The sequence below is a fragment of the Phalacrocorax aristotelis genome, chromosome 5 (assembly GCF_949628215.1).
Source record: "Phalacrocorax aristotelis chromosome 5, bGulAri2.1, whole genome shotgun sequence".
Lineage (NCBI taxonomy): Eukaryota > Metazoa > Chordata > Aves > Suliformes > Phalacrocoracidae > Phalacrocorax > Phalacrocorax aristotelis.
In genome coordinates this window covers 68,636,686-68,658,318 of record NC_134280.1, presented here as the reverse complement: position 1 = coordinate 68,658,318, position 21,633 = coordinate 68,636,686, and the positions used below count along the sequence as shown (strand labels likewise).

General features: G+C 44.7%; 1 protein-coding gene and 2 long non-coding RNA genes across 8 annotated transcripts; 2 read left to right on the top strand and 1 right to left on the bottom strand.

Annotated features, from left to right (window-relative positions):
- Positions 1-5,289: 5,289 nt before the first annotated feature.
- On the bottom strand, positions 5,290-11,468 carry LOC142058002 (uncharacterized). 6 transcript variants are annotated; one of them, XR_012660835.1, is made up of 4 exons: positions 9,397-11,468; positions 9,042-9,192; positions 6,843-6,902; positions 5,290-6,555 (listed from the first exon to the last, which is right to left on the bottom strand). It is a non-coding gene; the product is annotated as an uncharacterized LOC142058002 (long non-coding RNA). The 6 variants fall into 6 exon arrangements; XR_012660833.1 differs by lacking the exon at positions 6,843-6,902 and having other exon boundaries at positions 9,397-9,458; positions 9,662-11,468; XR_012660836.1 differs by lacking the exon at positions 6,843-6,902 and having other exon boundaries at positions 9,397-9,725; positions 9,827-11,468.
- On the top strand, positions 7,231-15,376 carry LMO2 (LIM domain only 2). Its single transcript, XM_075095026.1, has 4 exons — positions 7,231-7,525; positions 7,649-7,826; positions 11,462-11,677; positions 14,374-15,376. The coding sequence occupies exons 1-4, from the start codon at positions 7,519-7,521 to the stop codon at positions 14,591-14,593; spliced, it is 621 nt and encodes a 206-aa protein (XP_074951127.1). The 5' UTR covers positions 7,231-7,518; the 3' UTR covers positions 14,594-15,376.
- A 1,118-nt stretch (positions 15,377-16,494) lies between these two features.
- Positions 16,495-20,596, top strand: LOC142058003 (uncharacterized). Its single transcript, XR_012660837.1, has 3 exons — positions 16,495-17,755; positions 18,372-18,465; positions 18,872-20,596. It is a non-coding gene; the product is annotated as an uncharacterized LOC142058003 (long non-coding RNA).
- Positions 20,597-21,633: the final 1,037 nt, after the last annotated feature.

The following is a 21,633-nucleotide window of genomic DNA, read 5'->3' as shown; positions in this document are numbered from 1 at the left end:
CCTGTCAGAGCAAGGAGGTGGCACTGCTAATCGCTCCAGGGACGGGCCAGGAGCTTCAGAGCTGTAGCCGGTGCAGAGGGCGAGGAGGCAGGACGACGGGCAGCTGCCGGCAGCTGATTCCCCCATGGGTCACACGCTGCAACCCAGCGAAGGCAAAAGGGTCGCACCAGGATAACTTCAACCCTCATGGGCAAGATCACAAAGGGCTGTGAGGGCCATGTATTTTAAAAAAGGGTCAGGATTGATGAATACTCCGACAAATAGGAGAGTCTGATAGGGCCACTGTAAACAGGAGATGTAGCAACAGCATGGAAAGGTACCAGTTGTGCTGCAACCAACGCTGTTTTCTCATTTAAAAGATGCTTACCCACAGACTTGTGCGCGTGGAGGGAAAGCCAGACAATTCATACGCATAGCATTTAGAGGTAGCTAATAATTTGGTCCATGGTGGAGTGCAGCACGTTTTACTAACATCTGTGGTAACTGGAAATTTACCCATCCAATTTTCTCTTCTACCCCAGCCACAAAGGGAGATCACTCCAATTATTTTTCAGACAGAATTAAGGCTGATGTTTACCATTATCTCCCTGGTAACCCTCTTCTCATGACTACATTATGCAATGTAATTGTAAAGCTGCCTCAGCTTGCTGGGGTTGTTATTAAATGCTTCTTTTTTTCCCAAGGTCTAGGTTAATAATTAGGTGGCTGGTATGCCTGTGACAGAGCCTTGTCATGTAGGGAAAAAAGAAGCCGTTTAAAGGATGCAGCAGACATTCCCAAGTGATGAAATTTCTGCGGAGTGTTAGAAGATGTGCTGAAGGTGGGCCGGTGAAGTGGGGTGAATTAGCAAGTATGAAGTGGTCCGGCACGCCGGCCTATGGATGAAGCTCAGACAGACTCGCAGTATGAAGCGCGTTAGATGAATTTCTGTAGGGAACGTGGGAAAGTGAGTGATGAGATTTGAAGATGATCTCCAGCTTCTGAAATGAAGAGGTGAACTTGGCTCCTCTACGCTGCAGTTTTTATTTGAGCTGGTGTAACAATATTGAATTGAGCTGTTTGTATTTCTTCCAGCCATTTTTTTGCCCAAGGTCCATGGTACTTGCACACAGCGTGTAAGCGCACCATGCAGCTCCCAGGCCATGTATTTTTGGGGGTATGCACATGCATTGGGGTGGGACAGCCACTGAGCAGGAGGTGGCTGTTTCCACGGCCAGTCAACGGTACATCCAGCAATGCCAGACAAATGCGGTGATTTGCCTGGTTGAAGTTTAGAGGCTGGAAAAGGAGGACGCAGCCAGGAACAGAGAAACTGAGGCACAGAGTCTTGCCCAAGTGAGTTCTCTACTTGGTGGCAGAGCGAGAAGCAAAACTCACCTCTCCTACCTGCTACCTGCTGCCCATTAGACCATCCTGCCTCCCTGGTGGCACCAGGTGAACTAGATGATGCCAGACCTACTCATTAGAACTGCCTCCTATTACACTTAATTTGAGAAGATGGCTTTGTCGCATGTTAAAGCCCCAGATGGAATTAAAAGCAGAAATAATAACATTACATAGGGGAACAAAAGGACTGATACATTCCTGGAATGATGTTAGGCTTTCTGCTGTATTGCCAGCTCATGCCAAGGTTCCTACATCTACGCGGCGACTCTCTGAGACGATAACATCAAGTAGTGTGTCGGCTAGAGCCCGCAGTAATCTTGAAAAGCCACTTTTGTTTGGGAAACAGCTTGGAAAGCAGCAAACGACGAAACTACAGGACATGTAAGTCTATGTGTCTCTGTGTGGTTACATATACATGCACACGCACACAAATGTTTAATTATATACACATTACATAGACACGCACGTACAAATGTGTATGTACATATAAATACATAAACATAAATATATAACACGTATGTGTATGTATAAACAGGGGAGCCTGAGCTGCAGTTTCTGGTTGGTCCCTCTGAAGGTTTCCCTGAGGGAATTGCTTTCCCAGTCACCGGTTATTTTCTAAACTAAAAGCATTTGCGGGTCCGACTGAAAGCCCATTTCGGTTCAGATGTGTCTCTCCTCTGATGTGTATGGGTTGGGATGAGATATTTAATACCAAAGTAAAATCTATCCCCAGATCCCTACTGGGGTGATTCCCATGCAGAAGCACAGGAGAGTACTTACCACCGAAAAAGGTTGAAAGGACTATGCTGTAGAGCAGTAGCCTTATGAACACCACGTCAGGGTAATTGGATCTGGCTTGTGTGCAAGGCAGCAAGGGCTTGATGGGAGCAAGAGGAATCAATAAAAGAAGAGAGAGGGGAAATGGGGAGGGGGAACCTTTCACATTTTGTAGTGAAATATCCCTTCATCTGACTGCCTGTAACTTACTTTTCATCATCTGTGGTGTGACCTGCAGTCGAAGATATCTCTCAGCTATAAACACAGACTTGGCAGGGTTTGGGGTTTTTCTTTTTTTCATCTTTGTTGCTTGATGAAGAAAGTAAGGCAAAACAAAACAAAACTTTGTAACTGCTCAAACTTCTTTATGTGCCAGGCTTCTTATCTAACGTCTGGACCTCACAATCCCAGGGCAAACCTCACCCTGAGTGTGGTTTTTATTGTTCTGGTTTGTTTTCTTCCAGTTCAAAGGAAAGGTTAACCCCCAAAAAGAGAAGTGTGCCCTTGGTCGGGAGTCTTTAAGTCCTCTGAATCACACTTTACCAAAAGCCTCCAAAGTACATTCAAGTTACTGCATGTGGTCATCACTCAAGGATAAGTCCTTAGCCTTGCTATTATCACTTCTATCCCCAGGGAAGTTAGGAAATATGCTAGCTATGGGAATGATGTGGAGTCTTCAGTATGGAAAAAAAAAAAAACCCAAAACCAGTACTTGTGGAGACTGCACAGACCGGAATGGAAATTACTGGCTAAAAAAAGACATTTCCAGATATATGAAATGGCAACACCTATTTTTTTATTTGAATTATGTGGTGGGTGCCTTTCATGCTGTTAATATTTCATAGTGGTGATATGAGTAACTATTGACACGGCACTGATTCTCCAGTGGCGTAGTCAAATGTCCTTAGCAATAGCTGGTCTATAGTTCTCCTCAAGTATTCTGTGTTCTTTAACAGAGACCAAAACCCCAACTTGTTCTGCAGTGTCAAAGCAGTGTTTAAAAAACCCAGACTAACCCAAATTTTCCATTTCTTTAGAGCATCATCCAAAGGGCTGGCGTGTCAAAGCTTCAGTCCAGCGTGCGGTGGGAAGGAGGATCCTTCCATTTGCAAATAGGTAAACTGAGGAACGGAGCGGAGCCGTGATTATTCTAACATCAAGGTGGGTCAGTGGCAGAACACAGCCCTGGTTACAGAAATCCTTATTCCTCTTTGCCACCTTTCACGTTAATCATTCAACTTTACTCATGGTCTTGACTTTTGTATCCCACAGAAAGCGTTACGAGAAAATCTAGGCCACGGTCACCAAGATTTAATTCTTGTATCTATGCAGAGACTTCAGTCTTCATAAAATGCATTTTAGGCAACCAGCATTTCTGGCTATTAAGGGCAGCAAAGTTAATCATGCTGAACACAGACTCCTCTAAATGAAGGTGATCTGAAACAGTTCAATAGTATCCATAAGCTCTAGGGGGAATAAAGCTAGGAAATACTAAAGAAATAAAGGTAGGATCAACCTGAGATTGAATGGTGGTGATGATGATGATGATCCTGTGGCCTTCCAAAACCAAGCTGAAAATACTCACTGAGTCCCAAAGAGCCTGTTCATTTGGAAACAGGCACGTTGAGCTAATTCTTTAGATGACCCCACTCATCGAAACAATGCAGTTTTACATCAAATGTTCTATTAAGAAACATCTAGAAAAGTGCAGCCGACTTATTCATGGCACGTTATTCCAAGCACTGAATCCTAATTGCAGTTACTAAGATCGGATTTGATCTCAGCCATGCTCCAAGAATTAGTCTGTAGCGCGATCTTTATTAATAAAAGTTATTTGAAACCAAAACTCATCCCTCAGGATTTTCAATCAATGAACACAAAAAAAGCCGCACTAAAAAGCACTGGAAAATACAGCTTCACAGAGAAAGGGACAATGGAAAGAAAAGCCCTCGCTAAAAATAGTGCTAGTCTTTTTGTCCCTGCGCAGGAAATGTCGGCACCACCAATTCTAGCACTGAATAACGCTTTGTCTTTGGGAACGTTATTCAGCGGGAGGCAAAAGTAAATCAACAGCCAATTCTGCTGAGGGAAGTAAACATTTGCAGATGGGAAAATTGAGGCAAAGAGGTATTAAGGGACTTGCTCAAGGTGAAAAAAAGAAGTCGCTCTTGATTACCAGTCATCTGTTCTGGTGGGACACAAGAGTCCTCAGCTGCAAATGCTGAATTTCACTGTCCAGAGCAAGAGTTTATTATATGAAAATTGAATTGTCCCCCAAAAAAGTACATGTCTTTGTTCCTCAAAGGTATTAGAAGATGCAACTCCTGGCTGGCGTACTGAGGACCTTCCTGCTGGGTGTTTCGCTGCAAATCCAGTGGAAACTGGCACTAAACGCCAGCACAAATGTGAAGAAAAGGGGCTTCCAGAAATGCCACTGGGACAAAACACCCCCAGGTTTTTGGCAGACACCTATCAGGCCACAACGCTGCTTCTCGGCAGCTTCTGCTTACCTCCTGCCACCCTTGCTCCTGCAAAGCCATGGTTTGGTTTAGTTTGAAACCCAACCTGATGCATCGTGTTGCCTGGTGCCTTCGCTGTGCGATTTATTCAAGATACCCTGACAAACTTCAACCCTCACCCCGCATTTTCTGATCACTCTTTGTCTAAGCAGATCGAGTCCCATTAAACACGGTGGAGCAACACGTTTATTATGTTACGTCCCAGCCAACTGACTGCTTTTTTCACGTCTCTTAGCTCACAGCTTTGCCTAGCATCTCTCCTTCACAGGAAAGAGAGAAAACAAGAAATAACCTCGCGGGTTTGATTACAATTCTTTTTAGACAAGGAGACAGGTGGCGTCTGCAGGACCATGGAGCGATGCCAGCGCTATCACAAGTACTGTGCTTCAAGATCTGCCTTTTTCTAAGAAGTTTGTTCTGGATCTGACTGAAAAAGATGACAATTAAACGCATACGAACCGTCCTCTTCGGCGCCTTCACTGCACGCCGTTTCACTGGTTTCATGCAGAAGAAGCTTTCTGCAGGTTAAGGGATTGCTCTTGCAAAGCGGAGAGTGTTCTTGGTCCGCCCAGCAATGCAGGTGCTCAACTATGAACATGAGAAACCTCTCATTAGCTTCAGGGAGGGTATCTGCTAGACCTGTGGCAGTCTGAGCAAAGCAAGGAACACAGGCGTTGCAAAAGCTTACAAACTGGGTTTTCCAATAATCACTGGCCACTGTTGCCTCATTTTAATGTTGCTTTTCTAAGGAATGAAGTAACTCCTTACATGCCGATGTCGATGTTTTTGTCGCTCACCAAAACCTTTGAACCAGCTGATCTCTTTTAGATAGACGAAGGGACAGAGGTCTTAAAGTTCTTCATTTCCTGTGAATTTTGGGCCAATAAATAGAAGAGAGGCAGCATGCCAGTATGTCCGTAGTGTATGCACAACTTGTCATCTGAAACCAGAACATTTGCCTGGCGTTGTGGAATTGTTCACATTATTGCGTCAGGAGCTATTCACAGTCTGAATACCCCAATCGTCAGGGAAAGTTTGACTCAGAGTTTATACTTTTTCAAACTGCGAGACACAGAGCCAGGAGAAACCAAGCTTATAGAAATGTCTTAAATAACGTGTTTGAAGTCCTTATGCATGTTTTTGATCCACCTTTAAATTCAATTTCTGATTATTTTAAACCAACATAATAAAGTTCTGAGAAGATTGGGGGGGGGGGTGTCTTGCAATAGTTTAATTATTCAGCCTTCTGGAGAGGTTTACATTTTACTTTTCTGATCACAGTGTAAATAAGTCAGAAATTAAATAGCCATCACATAATTCGGTCCTGTCTATGAAAACCTAACAAAAGAGCCTTTTCCTTTAACAGAAATAAGAGTGACTGTCGTACTGTAGTAGCTTAAAATACATCAGAGATAATGTTTTTAAAGAATAAGAAAGATGTGTTCTAATGACTAGTGACGGCTCTGAAGCGTTGCGAGAGCGTGGTTCAAAGCCCCTTGAAATGAATAACAGTCCTTCTGCTGACATCACTAATCTTTGAATCGGGATCATTAATGTATTGCAGATATTATATCCCCAGCTGCCAAAAAGCTGGAAAAATTGGAATGTCGTCATAAAAATAGACATCAAACGCATTTCTCTTCTGGGGTTTAATATAGAAGCGAAGTATTTCTACTAGTATTCACTAGAGCTTGATTACAGATATTTTCTTCCTGTTTTTAAAGGAATTAACAGGGCAAGCAGTTCGTCTCCTCCAGAACTCTGCCTCCAGCAACGGCCAGTATCTACCGCCACGGAGACTGGGAAACGCTCGAATTGCTGTAATAGTTTTCTCCCTGGTGCTGTAAATCAGTCCTTTCCGGGATGTGCTGTGCTGATGGAGAGGAGGAAGGGTGGGAGGGGAAGTAGAGATATTCAGGCAAGACTTTCCCATCTTTAGCTTCTCTGTGATTAATTACAGATCGATACTTTGTACTCTCTGGCTTTTATAGCTCATTAACATCAAACGGTGTCAAGGTATAAATTTGTTATATTGCTTGCCAAGAACTAGAGCATGTCTAGAAGCAGACACTGTAAATGTTCACCAGGGGATATAAATGAGACAGAATTTAGTCGGCCAATTTGAATCGTAGGTAGAAAAATAATACGAGGGTTCTTTACCTGTGGGTCTCAAAGTACGGTGGAAAAAATATGTGTGTGTGTGGGCACGGGCATATATATCTGTAAGGGAAGGAGAGGGAGAGGAGGAGAGAGAGGGTGACACTCGCTTTGGTCCTGTCTGGAGCAGAGGAGACGCCAGTGATACGGAACCAGGTGCTTATTTTTTTCCAGCCCTTGGGATCGTTTGCAGGTCGCCCACCTCCCCGAGCACCCCTTCTCCGCCCAGAAAGTGTTATTAAATACCCTTGTAAGGTGAAGCTGCGACGTCGGTTCCCAGCCCCGGCTCTGGGGAGCCCCGGCTCTGTCTCTTTAAGAAACCCAGCGAGTCGTGATGCTGCTGGTCGTATTGCTAAATCCCCAGGAGTCCAGTTAAGAAATGGGCAGCTGTCTCTTTAAGTGTGATTTCCTTCTATTGTATTTGAATCGTGATCAGGAAAAAGGAAATGAAACCAGAGACCCGGGGCTGAGCCACGGAGTAATAATAATAATCCTAGCGATGCCGATCTGCCTCTTTGCAGCGCAGCCAGCCGGCTCCGGAGCATGGTCGGAGGGGGCCGGGCAGACAGCCTGAGCCGAGCCCGGGGAGCTCCGGGCTGAGGCAGGGGTGGCAGCCGAGGCAGCCGCTGCGCCCCCCCCGCCGCCCCGGCCCCGGCCCCGCAGGAGGAGCGCGGCGGGGATGGGAGGTTAGAGGCGGCCGTGGTGCGGGGCGGCCGTGCGGGGCGGCCGTGCGGGGGCACAGCCCGGCGGCCCCAGCCCATATTTCTCTCTCTCTCTCTCTCTCTCTCTCTTTCTCTTTGGTGTTGCAGGAGGAAATCCTGTGAATGTCATTGGGGGGCGGAGGGGGAACTCAGCTGGTGAAAAGGCTCCGAGAGCAGACAGCCTCTGCGGGGGCAGCGGGGGCAGATCCCACCACAGGCACGCTACAAAGGAACAATCCCTGCCAATGTCATCGGCCATCGAGAGGAAAAGCCTCGATCCTTCCGAGTAAGTGGCCTCTTTTTCTCCCCCCCCCCCCTCCCCGGGAGCCCTCCGGTGGCCACCCGTCCTCCCCACCGGGGCGGCTTGGCCGGCCCCGCCGCCACCGGCATTGTGTGGCCGGCAGAGCCCTTCCCGGCGGCGGGCAGGGGGCTCACCGGCACCCCCCCTCCCCATGCCACACACACCCCCCCCCCGCCCCGCCTGGCCGTGCCGGCGGAGCCACCGGGGGCAGCGGGCACCGGCGGGCGGGCTGCCCCGGCCCCCGCGCCTCCCCCTGCTGCGGGGGCAGGTTGCGGGGTGTGGTGGAGGTCGGTGAGAGCCCCCCCGAGTTCTGGGACAGACCAGCCGGGAGCAGCTTGCGGGGGCAGAGAGGCGGCAGCCCCCCCCGTCCACACAACCCCCCCCCCCGACCACCCCGCTCATCCCAGCCCAGGGTGCTGGGACCGGCTCGGGGGGACGCAGAGCATCACGCTTTGCAAATCAGAAGGTGTTTTTTCCCTTTGGAGGGACCCTCTGTGCCCCATCTTTGATCTGCCCAGCTCGCTGTAGCCGATTGTAGTGAAAAGGTCAGAGCTGTTATCTGTGGGTGCTCGACTTCCACATTTTCATAATGCAACTTTCGAGAGCTTCTATAAACTGCTTGGGTGGGGGCAGGGTGTTTTGCAAAGGGCACGCAGAAAGACTTGATTGAGGGGATGTAGAAGATGAGAATTTCCCTGCCTGGGTTTCCCACTCCGGTGTCCCAATCCAGGCTTTCGGGCTGCGCTCCGCAGCTGTCCCGTCCCTCCCGCGCACACCGGCATCCCGCTGGCCACAGGCACGGAAACCCCGCAGAAAAACAGAGTCATCTCAGCCCCGTACATGCTAATAACTGCAGTTACGCTTGTCTGGAATCACGATAAGAGAGAAGAAGAAGAAAAAAATTATAAAACCTCCCTTTTCAGATAACGCTTAAAACATTGCTCTCAGTAAACTTGAGTCATTTGTGGCTTGTTTCCTGTGAGATACTAAAAATGCCATTGCTTGAAGCCCAGAGTGAACGCATGGGAACTGCTTCTTTTGGGGATAAAATCCATTTCTTCCGTGTCACATCTGATGTTTTATGTGTTACGTTTTCTCCCATTTTATACTGGTTTTTAAGAAACGATACTCCAACCTCCGAGGTATATGTTGTCCAGGTTTCAATTACAAAGTTTTAGTAATCTTTATTTATTTACCTACCTTGTGTTTTAGCGACTTAGTGCCAGCTTAGAAATCTATGGACATCAGAAAGCTAATGCATAAACCAGCAGTTCTGTTCTGAGTAAACATCCGCCGGGCTGTTCCGGAGTTTAAGGCTTTCAGAGAGACCTGGCTTGTGATTCCTGAACACCTGTAAGATGAAATATTTCGGGGTACATCTGAAGTTTCAAATAATGGGTGATAAAGGATAATAATGCGCATTTCCTTCTATTGGAAGGCTCTCAGACCCTGTCAGAGTGGAGCCCATGAGTTAGGAAAGGGAGTAGGGGGCCCAAAAGAATAAACTGGGGCCTAATCACATACAGAGTTCCCCATGATTTTAACAAAAACTCACAGGACGGAGAGCTGGTAGGAGAGCGATGTTATGACACAACTTGCAGGGTGCAGCAGTTTGAACTTAGAAGAGTAAAAACCAGAAGAGAATATGATCAGATAATATCTTAGGGCTCAGCTTGCCTAAATAAAAAACTGCAGGATCAGTTTCTCAGCATAGAAGTTGTTGACCAGTGGTCACTTCTCCCTGCTGAAGAAAGTAATTTTTGCCCAGAAATCTGCTGACCCAGTAAATAAGCAGTAGTAATATAATTTTTAGCTCTTGCCTGCTGGAAACCGGGAGCAGCCTGATCCTTCTCCATCAGTGTCAGTCTCCTCTGCCCCACCAGCCTAAGGGAGGACAGGCCAGCGACAGAAACAAAGCGTTGAGGGACTCGGAGCTAAAGAAAGAAACCCAATAATGTATGAAAAAATGTGGGGTTCCACTCTACCAGATATTGAGCACCTCGGTCACGATCCAGCGAAGCATAAATGTGCGGATACACACCTTCCTTGCCGCTAGCCACAAGTTTAAAATTAAGCAAGTGCTTAAAGGATGGATCCAATAGTTTTTTATTAACTCCCCTGGGATGTGGATGAGGCCCTCAGTGGCAGCACCGGGTTGCTGCAAACCTTGCAGAACTGAGCTTTCTTTTCATTTTTTTTGCCTTTTTTTTTTTTTTTTGGCAGAACTTGTAAAATTACACAAAAGGGCAAAGAAAATAATTCCTTACGAAAGTAGCTTTGAAGAAAATTCTTGCTTTATCCCCAGAACCATCCTGGATTTGAGAGCTTTTTTAAAAGGGAAAAAACATTGTGCGTGAGTAGTCAGCGCTGCTACACAATAAAGATTTGTGCCTGTTTTCACAGCGGGATGTGTAAATCCCAAATAATTGTTTGAGCTATGTTGGCATAGGCCCATCCCAGGGGATTCATGTCCTTAGCTGAAGGAAGAAACAGAAGTCCTGCAGTCATATCAGGTAAAATTCTGGCTCTCTTAAAACCAGCAGCAAAATGTAAACCAGTTGGGCAACATCCTCCTCTCTTGTATGTATTCATTTCATGCTGTTCCGAGAAATGACATCCCCAGTCTTCGTCTTCAAATTTACGTTTCCCAACGGAAAGCTGACTGCATGCAAAATCCCTCAGGTGCCTTTTCTAGTCCTTCTTGCCCTTGGCGAGACAGAAATTCCCTTTGCCTCTGGCGACACTAACAGTCAAAGTTTGCAAGCTCAGGGTTACATCATGGGCTCATATATTTTTGGGTTCATGTGCAGATGCTTTATGGTATTGCTGGGATTGTTTGGTAAGTTAAAGGTAAATCCAGAGGTTATCTGTGTTGGTGAGGTCACTTAGAGTTGTTTATAGGTAATTCTTTAAAAATCTTGTTGGGAAAAAAGGCATTTTTTAAATGCAAATGAAAGCATTGCTGTGTGTTGTGGACAAACCATAATTATTTGAAAATGAGCAGAATTCAGTAAGAACCCTTTGGACTTTGGGGTTGTTGGCACCCGTCAGTCTGCACAGGCACAACCAGCATTTCTACGAAACGGTGGATCCAGGCAGCTTTTTGACTGTACTTTTGAAAAAGCACGATCTTTAATTATGGAAGAATCATGTTATGGGAGAGGTATTTCTTTTATAAGAACTGCATGGATTGCGACACCTGACTGAGCAATTCATGTTCTGTCCAGTAGAAGAAAAATGATAAATCTACAGAGACACCGATGTCCGAGTAAGGTAGTAGATGCCTTTACAGTAATGAATACACACGGGTGATATAGAGATTGTCATGTCTATGCATTATTCTTTGAAGAAAAATAAAAAAAAATAGCAAATGTTTGGATACTTGTATTAACTCCTTACAATTCAAGCTGTTCTTTTTTTTAAAGCAAAAGAAGAGTGAAGTCCTGCTCCCTCTCATGTCAGAAGGAGATAAATCATTTACTCAGCTGGCAGAAAAAATGAGGATGTAACCCCTGTTCTAACTTGACCACTCCTGTGTTTTGTTTTTCCTTCTCCTTCTTCTCATGTGGACGCTTTCAGAGTACATTTTCCTTCTCCAATGATTCTTTCATCCCCCCCAGGGAGCCAGTGGATGAAGTCCTCCAGATTCCCCCTTCGCTGCTGACATGCGGCGGTTGCCAGCAGAACATCGGGGACCGCTATTTCCTGAAAGCCATCGATCAGTACTGGCACGAAGACTGCCTCAGCTGCGACCTGTGCGGGTGCAGGCTCGGAGAAGTGGGGAGGCGTCTGTATTACAAACTGGGCAGGAAGCTCTGCAGAAGGGACTATCTCAGGTACAAACCCACTCGTTCCACCCTTGCTCCCCTTCCTTCGATCGTTTCAGCTTTGCTTTGTCATTTAATCGGTACAGCTAGTGAGCAAAGATTCATAAAGAATTCATTTTTGATTACTCCGAGAAGCCTGACAGCAGTCACAGCTGTAACGCAGCACCATTTGCGAGCACAGGTTTACAACAGGGGCTCATCTATTTTGGGGGTTCATGCACAGATGCTTTCTGGTACTGCTGGGGTTCTTCAGTAAGTTGCAGGTAAATCCAGAGGTTATCTGGGTTGATTAGGTCACTTACAGTTGTTTATCGGTTAACTCTTAAAAATCTTGTTGGGAAAAATGCATTTTTTAAAGGAAAATGAAATCATTGCTACATGTTGTGGACTAAAGAGAATTATTTGAAAATGTGCAGAATACAGTAAGCGCTCCTGGGCTTTTGGGGTTGTTGGCATCCGTCAGCCTGCACAGACATAACCTGCTAGCTCCGGGCGAGCCGTGCAGTGCCAGCGCGGGATTCTGGCAAGTAGAAATCGGGAAAAAGGTGATGAATTTCAGCAAGCTCCCCCTGAGCTGACGATGAACCGGTTCCCCTGAATGGTTTTAAGGAGTTCTGTGCTTCTCCAAGCATCGCCTTGGAGCTGAAAGGTATATAAACCCAAGTGCCAAGATCGGTGACTGATGAAAGATCATTTAGTTCTCTCATTTAAGAACACGGTATCCAAGGTAACTGAATCCAATTCATTCTCCTGATGCAGTAATATCAGCTATGTAAGAGATGCTTGATTCCCCCAGCCAGCAGGGCTGCTGTACCTGCTCCGTGTCTGAAGCCGCTGCCTTTCGTACAACGATCAATCCCTCTCTTTTTTTCTGCATCACTGGCAAAGTTCTCTGGGACACCTCAAGCAGAAAGGTGCCATGTGCTGTATGTTTATTGCAAAGCTACAGCCAGTACAGGAAAGTTTGATGGCACTAATATTTGTATCCAGTGGATTTTTAGTGTTCTTAAGCCTGGTCCTAAATAGGCAAGAATTTACCCATTCTGCCAAATCAGGTACTTGGTACAGGTATTTTCTCTGCCTCTCTGTTTTGCCAAAATTTGAAAGTAGGAGGATTAAACTGAGATGAATATATTTCACAAAAATTGATAATAAAGGATCTTTATATTCTAGATTACAATTGAAGTGTATTGATCTTTGCTGTGCTGGCTGTGACCATTTCCTCTAATGGATCCCTAACGTTACAGGACGTCTGTGGAACAGAATACTGGTCTTTGCTATTTTTTCAGCTACCTACTGAAGGCTAATTTACCTGCCAATAAAAACTAAACCCCAGTCTCAGTGGAGTTCCTAATTACGGTGTCCCTGAGCTTTACCGACGGGGATTTTGCTAAGCAGAGACTAAGCACTGAGTTCTGCTAATGGGGCCACTCGTAAATACTCCACATACACCACAGTCCAGCAGTGATCCAGCATTAGTTACGCTGTCCAAATACTTTTAATCTTAAAATGGAAGCAACAGAAGGTATGGCAATACAATTCATGTATTTTCGTGCAGTGAAATTCAATTTTTTTCTCTATTTAATAATGCAACATATAATATCTTTCCTCATTAATGAAGAATTTGGCAACCTTTGTGTAACCTTAGTATTACTTTCATTGGGCGGAAGTAAACACTGACATCTCCTGGTAGGCGAAAGAAATGGTGTCTTTTCCCCTTAAAGATCTCACTTAATTTAGTGGGCATTCTTCTTCCAGTTCAGAAGCTGACGTGGAGCAGGCACGAGCATGTGTAGGAGAAGTGTGAGAGGTGGAAAAACTCTTTCCAGAATTAGCATGGAAACTTAGAAGTCAAACTCAATAGGTGTATACTTTGAAAAGTAAGGAAAAAAAAAAAGTATATATATCTGCTTATTTATTAAAGATTCGACTTACAGACTCTGTAGCCAGCAGACTGCATGAAAGGCTGGCCGGCACAGGTAGCTGACCGTGTCGCACTGCGCCAGGTGGACGGCGGTGCATGCTGTGAGGGGAACACATCCCTCGCGCATCCCTTAGGGGCTCCTTTTAATAGACAGTACCATCGTGATCTCAGCAGGGTTTTTCAAGGCAGGTTGAAGAGCGGTCCAGATCATGAAATTGTTTGGGCTAGCGTAAGTATCTAGAAGGTCTTAGCACGAATCCATTTGAAACCCAGCAGGAGTGACTTAATGGATTTAGAAATGTTTGGGTTTGAAAGGATCTCCAGTGTGGAGGCAACGACAAGACAGGAGTCTTAAACCGTGGCTCGTGTTGACTCCTTTCTGTAAACTACGATAGAAACAGCTGAAGATAGGTAACATTTATCAACAGAAAGGTAATTTCTACCAATCCCAGAAGTGGGAGTATTAGCATGGCACAACTTCATGCTATGATCTGGGGAGCCTTTGCTCCTCCTGAAGCTGCTCAGCGATTCAGGATGAAGTAATCGATCAGAGAAGTCAATTATATTGAAAAAAGGTGAGGACCTTGGACTTTCTGCCACAATTTTCGGTATTGCAAAGTTTAGATTTCTCCCCGGCAGCTTTCCCTGTGACCTCTGTCTAACGTGGCAATGCTATGACTAATGGACCAAGGCACTGATGTTGTGTTCTTGTTTCGATTTGGTTTTTTCCCATCTCCCCAGCAAAGGAACGCTGCTTACTTCTCTGCTGTTGTTGTTTTAGGCTCTTTGGCCAAGACGGCCTCTGCGCCTCCTGCGACAAGAGAATCCGGGCTTACGAGATGACCATGCGGGTGAAGGACAAAGTGTATCACCTTGAATGCTTCAAATGTGCTGCCTGCCAGAAACATTTCTGTGTTGGGGACAGATACCTCCTCATCAACTCAGATATAGTATGTGAACAGGACATCTACGAGTGGACTAAGTTAAATGGAATGATCTAGCAAAGACACGCCTCACAGTCCATAAGAGACATCTCACGGGCGACACCGATGCATAGCTGCAGCGAGGAGATCATCACTTGAGCTATGGGCTTTGTCTAAAATGGGGGGAAAATACCACGGAGTCGGCCCTTTGCAGGCAGTGCTACGTAGAATCTAAACTACTTATAGGTGAAGAAGGGAGACCGAAGCAATGGTAGATAGACTGACTTCTGTTAACAAAGGCATACGGACAGTAACTGACATCAGCCACGTAGGCGAGAGTGGGGGAACAAACACAACGCAATAACGAATTCTCGTAACTGGAAAAAGAGTAGGGACTCCTGTAAAGAGATGTTATGACTTTGTCACCTGCAGACTAGGATTGTGCAATTGAATTTTCTCTTTGTCATGTTTTAGTTACTGAGTTTAGACGACAGCTCCTAACGTAGACATGAGGAAGAACACTGGAAGAAAGGGCCACCAGTTAGGTGGTCATTCCATACAGCCTTACACTTTGGGTAGGAGAGAAGGCAGGAAGAGGGTGGGGGTTATTTCTGCATGGATTTTTTTTTTTTCTTTGAGAATGAACAGTGCATCCTCTAGTCCCAAACTCTTCTTTAAAAAAAATCCTGCTGAATAGTCATTTTCGGGCACTGCTGTTTCAAGATGAGATGTTCCACAGATCATTTCTATACAAATATAAATCTAAAGAATTGTTCAACTATTTTATTAACTTAGATTATATCGAGAAAGTATTTGTTGTGTGTAGTAAGACTCTGCAGCTTTAATAAAAATAACAGAAGATTTGAGTGTTCTTATTTCTTTTTTTTTTTTTTTTTTTTTGAGCTGGGCTGGATTCCTTGTATTATTTATTTTTTGTAGCAGGGTTCCTACACTTTGTCTACAGCTGATGCCTGCTGGATCCACTTAAGGCTGTGTTTCAAAGCAGTAAAGTGAGAACACTGAGATCTCAGTAAGCCTTTTAGAGTACTTCATGGTAAGGACGAATTAGGTAGTGTTGTAGGAGAAATTGGATAGTGTTGTGTGACACTGGGGCTCTTTGGTGTTTCTGAGCATGTTTTGAGGCTGGCGGCCCAGAGAGAAATACATTTGGGTGCTACTTCTCAACAACGACAGAGCCTATCTGATCTCAGAGGAGACCATGTGAGATTAGGGTCCCTAGACCTAGCTTGTCCTGATTTTGTTTTGGATTATTGAATCCAGTATAAATATCACTAGAGCTGATCAACACTTGCCAGTATTTAGAAAGACTTCAGTTTGGAGCCTTTCCTGCAAAGACTGTTGTCACTTGCTTCTTAAGCAAAAGGAAGTTTCTTAGTGTTGTAGTAACAGTAAGAGCACGAGAAGCATACCTGCTGAGGCAAAAGCGGGTGGTATCTTACCCCCACAGAGACAAGCAGCAGGTGCTGAGGCAGGCAGGGAGTGAGTGACAGCGACTGAAGCCTTCCCAGCTTGCAGGAAGGTCCAGTGAGCGTTGTGTGAGCTGGCCTTCAGGCCCCTCTGCCTAACACCAGCCCACTCCCTGCGTTTGCCTAGTCCCTTTTTTTTTGACTCTTTGGTCTCCATAAAGTCCCAAAGCAACGATTTTCACAGTTTAATTCTGTGCTATGTTTATTTCAAAACCCGTTGCCTGATAACGTCATTGGTTGACAACCATATTGTGAGAGATAAGGAATAGTCATTTCCTATCATCTTTTTTTCACTGTTCTTGCCTTTAAAGACCTATATCATATTCCCTCCAACTTTTTTTTTTCCCGAGATGAATAGTCTAAGTTCCTTCTTGCATGAAAGGTGTTTCACACCTCTGATAATCTCTGCTTCTCATCTCTGGATGTTTTCTGGTTCTACCTTATCCTTTTTGAGAGTGTCACTAGAACAGCACATCGCGTTCAAAAGGACTAAAAAGATAAAGCATATAGCACAGCCGAACAGGCCTGGCAGTCCTCTCAGAAGACAGTCGGCATGTCCATGCGTCCCAGCAGTACTAACATGTGAGGAATAGCTCCTAAGTGTATGGGTAGCTATTCATCTGATTATTTGCACTGAACTTGTCACCTAAACGATCCCACATCCAAGTGGCAGTGCTGACCAATGACAATATTTTGCATCTTACAATGGAGATTCTGAGACCATTTTTTTCTTTTCTTACTTTTATTGTCACAACTAGCATTGGGGACAAAACCTTTAAATCTTATTACCAGTGAGGCTGGAAACTATACAGAGGACATAATGAGACCATGCCTGAAGAGTAGGGTTTGAGGGCTCTGTGATTTAGCTCTTCTCAAGTGATATGCTGACCTCTGGAGGCCACAGGCAGCTGGTATAATTTTAATTCTTCGTCTAAAATGTATCCCTGCCAGCACAGGCAAGAAAGCTACGTACCCAAGGAAACTATAGCTATCACCTCTCTACACCCTCAGTGGCTCCTTGCAAATATTCTGTCTAGCTAGAAATGGAGTCTCGATGTCCCTGTTAGTTTACAGAGCTTGGTGGGTGTAACCAGGGCGCTAACACAGGGTGGAGGAGCACAACTGTTCTTCAGCTCGGTGCGTGGGAGCACATACACGCAGCGAGCTGTGCATCACCAGACAAGGCAGCACCAGCAGCTTTGTGGCAGGTGCCTGTAAAGCTTTCCAGGTCATCGTGCCCTGCCATGTCATCGCAATGTCCCTCTCAGAGCCCCTCTTCTTTCGCCCCCCACTCCTTTCCCTGAAAAAAATATACCTCGATAGCACTATTGTGCTTCATGAGCATCTACCAGTTCATGGAAAGAAAATTTTGCAGATGATTGCAATCAGCGATAAAGCTGATTTTTCTGTAGTCACACGCAAATGATGGAGGTGAACAAGTATCAAAGGGAGAGTCGTGCACTGGGGAGACTGGGACTCCGCTCCATCCCGAGGTGCTGCCAGCTGAAGGGTCTCTGAAGGAAGACCACGTTTCAGATCACAGGTAGCCACAGGTAGTCCTGACTATGTGAGGGGCAGCGGGAGATAAAATGAGCTTTACCTTTTACAAAGTAAACTATGAGCCATGATTTTGACTTTTCAGAATTGCCATGAAGAGGTTTTGAACCACATCCTGATCTCATACTGCAATCACGGAGTTACACCAACATAACGATAGCATCGATGTGGTCAGAAGCAACGCGTATCGTTATAGGTAAGAATTTTGACACTTGTTCCCTAAACCCTTTCCAGTGTAATTTTAAACCTTATTCAGGCATGTTGCAGAGCTGATTTCCATGATTCCAGCTCACAGAGAGGTTAGACTGAAAATTTAGTGTAAGGGGCCCCATAAACATCTGGGTTGAGATTAGGTAAGAGTGTCAATAGTTCAGGGAGGCTTTGCGGTTTTGCACTAATGAGAGCAAGATCCGTGCTTTGTTCCCACTTCAGAAAGTATTTCCTGTGTGACTTTTATCAAGGTAGTTAAATATTCTGCTTCTCAGTTGCTGTCCTGTAAAATGGAGATGTTATCCCTTGTTCTGTAAAATAGCATTTGAAGCTTCCTAATAGAAATACACTCATGATTTTGTCTAAGGTATAATTTGCACAGGAAAATACATTTAAAAACCTAAATGAATGTATTTGTAAAGGAAGGATTCTGCAGGGTCTTCTTAATTCGTTATAAGACCACCAGTTTTATCTAGTCTGTGTAACTTCAGAAAGGCCTTAAGCGGACCTGGAAGATGACAGAAGAAGAGCCTCCGCTTGAGCAGTGGTATTACTCTACCTGTATAATTACACCAGTCTGTTGGTGGACTTTTCCCCGCCAGGTTCATAACTCTGGCTCTCCGGATCCAGGAGGAGAGAGAACAGATTCCTCTTGGGATTAGTGTAACCAACGCTCCACCTCTGTCCTCCTCTCAGGTATGTAAGGACTCTCTCCTGAAAACACAAGAAAATCAAATGTTCCAAAAACAATGGCAAAAATAAAAGCAAAGATGATTTAAAGGCATAGGCAAAAAGCATAATAATCTGAATATGACTTCATCAGCTGATATTCAAATGCATTGTCCTTTATATGTTTTCAATATCAGCAGTATTTTAAAAGGCATATCATCCTTCAACATTTCCCTTCTTTGTCCCCATTATTCAATGTCATGGTAGGAAGATGAGAGCATTACCATCGATATCACTTTTTTAATTCCATGCCCTTGAATAAGGGCAATAAGAACCCCGCATAATAGAGTTTTCAGCGGTGAGAGTAAATGGGAATCGGTTGTTAATTCAATACAGGATACAGAAGCTGTCTCTCCCATCTCTTTTTCTCAAGGTAATACCGTGCCTTCAATTGTCATTATACCCAAGAATCAAATTATTTGAATTCTGGACACATCAGCACAAAACCGAAGACTCCCTGCCAATTTCATAGCCTGCTTGGAAGAGAACATCAGAGAGCATCACTCATTTATACGACTGCCAGCCTGAGACTGTAAATTCAGAAAACAAGAAGGCCTCAGGTGCTGCACTTTAACATCTTTCTGCTCCTGAATCACACACACACACACACCCCCAAACCACCCCCATTACATCCAAGGTAACATTTTATCTCTGAAAGGCAAAGCTTTCAGCGTCTGCCAGGGTGAGCATAGACTCTGTTTGGCTTGAATGCGACTTGAAAATGAGACGATTAAGTATATTAATTGATAACAGTCACTTGTGACTTTGAAGGAGATTCATGACACTTGGAAAAATAATCTATAAAGATTGCTGTTGCTCTAAAAAGACAGTGCAGCATCAGCTTATTTCACTTGCAGCAGGTTCATCTCTTTTATAGAGCATACTGCACTGCAGGCAAAGGGAATTTTAATGGACACTGGAAAAAATGATCTATCCCTCTGTCCCACGACAAAAAAGAAACCATAAAAAGACATAGCACAGAGAGATTGAGATACGATATCAGGAAACATTTAAGGAACTATAATTAAATTTAGATTCAGAAGTCTGCCAATGAGATGAAGATCAAACTGGCAGAAAGTTGAACCTTGTTTGAAGCAACTTGTTCCCTCCTGCTGTGGGTTGTTTTGTACCAGGCTAATGAGAAGGCACATCTCTGAAAGGTTCCTAATAAACCAGCAGATCTCTGACGGTTAATTAATAAACATATTTTGCAGCAGTATACCATGTTCTGTTTAATGCTTTTCAAGTGCCTTGCATGCGTTAATGCATTAATGCATTACTCTTTCCTTTTTTAAGCTACAAGCCCCACTTCATAGGTGGGGAAACTGAGGCACAAAATGAACATGACCCGCTTAAAAATCACCCAGTAACTCAGCCAAACTTCTGTGAGAGCAGAAGTTAGATCTTGAGTGTGACCATTCAGCCATGAGCCATTTGGCAACGGCTGACAAAGCAGGTATGGGTACCGCATGGCCTGACCTATCTGGCAGTGGGGGTCTCAAATACACTCTGAACGTCGGAAAGCAGCCTCAAATGGCATTTTATATGGATACTTTCTATGAATTATTCCTGCCAGCGAGGCACGTACCGCCCTGCACGACAGACAATAGGTGTATAAAGCTCAGGCGTGTTTGTGGAATCAGGAGTTAACAGCCTGACGGGGACATTTGGGCATGGGTGATAAAAACCCATGAACTTCAGCTGAAATAAATGCATTTGATGGCATGTATGGCTTATTCTTCAAATACAGAGAGCAAGCCCCCGTTTCACTCTCTGTAGCAACACTCAAGCAATGCTTGAAGCACCCTTAAGCCCCCTTATCTGGGTTCGTCACCAACAGCAAAGGAATGATCAAAAAGCTCCTGTTTGTCTGTTAAAAATTCCGTTTTTGAATATTTAATTTCTGGGGGTGAAAAACAGATCATGCATGAAAAACCCAGTTAAGGTTTTCAGGGAAGAGGTTTTCCTTTTTTAATGAGAAGATTGAACACACTTTTTGCTGAATGCTTCCTGACCATCTCTGCTTTCTCTCTGGCATATTCTGGTTATATTCATACATCAGCATAATGCAGTGAAACCTGTAACCAGCTGCAAGAAGTCTGATTTCTGTGGAGGTGCTGGAATGGGAGAGCAAGGAGGGATGCTGTGACAGTAGTGACTGGTGTAGTGGAAGGTAGCTGTTGCTCTGCAGCGTTGAGAGAGGAATAACCTTTCAAAGCCGTGACCCAAGAGAACTAACTCCTTTTGTAGTCCAGTAGCTCTGTGCCAGCTACCTTTCACACAATTGCTGAGATGTTTCTTCTTCTGGGCTGCATCTTTTTGGGTTGGTTGGTAAAAGCTTGCCCTAAGAAGGCTGTGAAAGAAGCCTGAAAAGCGAGGCAGGCTTTTGTTTTATTGTTTTGCTTAACCATTGCAGCCCTCTGTCTAAAAGACTGAAAAGCCAAAGCATTTCTCTTGCACTAAAGCTACCACAAATGTTTGCCAGGCTACTCATGGCAAAAAAAAGATCTGGAAGCAGTGGTGCAGCAGACCAGCAAACCAGCATCTGAGCTACAAGCAATGAGGCAAAAGCCCCTGGATGTAACAGCTGAGACTTTAGAAGAGTTTATTCATAAGCGACTGCTGATCCTCCTATTAGTGAAATATTGTATAATGACTCCTGCTCTCCGTGTGTAGGTTCCACAACGTACGATGTCAGCAACAAGATGTATTTGCCCTTTCTGTGGCAGCAGATTTGGACGCTTGTTAGTACAGGGGGTGGCTTTTCAACCATGACAGCTGAGCCCTTGACTTTATTCTCCAGCCTTCTGACTTCTTTAGACCTTTGATTCTGGGCTGGAATTAGGGGTTTGGTTTTCTTCTCTCCTCAGATATGTGCCTTGCATCTCATATCAGGTAACTTTGCCAGTGTATTTCACAACACCTGCAAACTGGTTTTGAGATACAGACGATTTACTTACATTTATTTTAAAGAGACAATCACAATATAACTGAAATTCTTCTACAATAAGACACGCAGTCTTCAGTCTGACAATATCCCAAAGCATCTTGACAGCTACCCAAACCAGTGCTTAGATATCGTGTTGACATCTCATTAAAAAGATCTAAGACCTGCAATCATTAACCTAAGGATGC

Excerpts from the sequence above, each read along its gene's own strand:
- LMO2 (XM_075095026.1), top strand. Across the intron at positions 7,827-11,461 it reads AAAAGCCTCGATCCTTCCGA|GGAGCCAGTGGATGAAGTCC; the intron begins GTAAGTGGCCTC and ends CATCCCCCCCAG. Across the intron at positions 11,678-14,373 it reads TGCAGAAGGGACTATCTCAG|GCTCTTTGGCCAAGACGGCC; the intron begins GTACAAACCCAC and ends TTGTTGTTTTAG.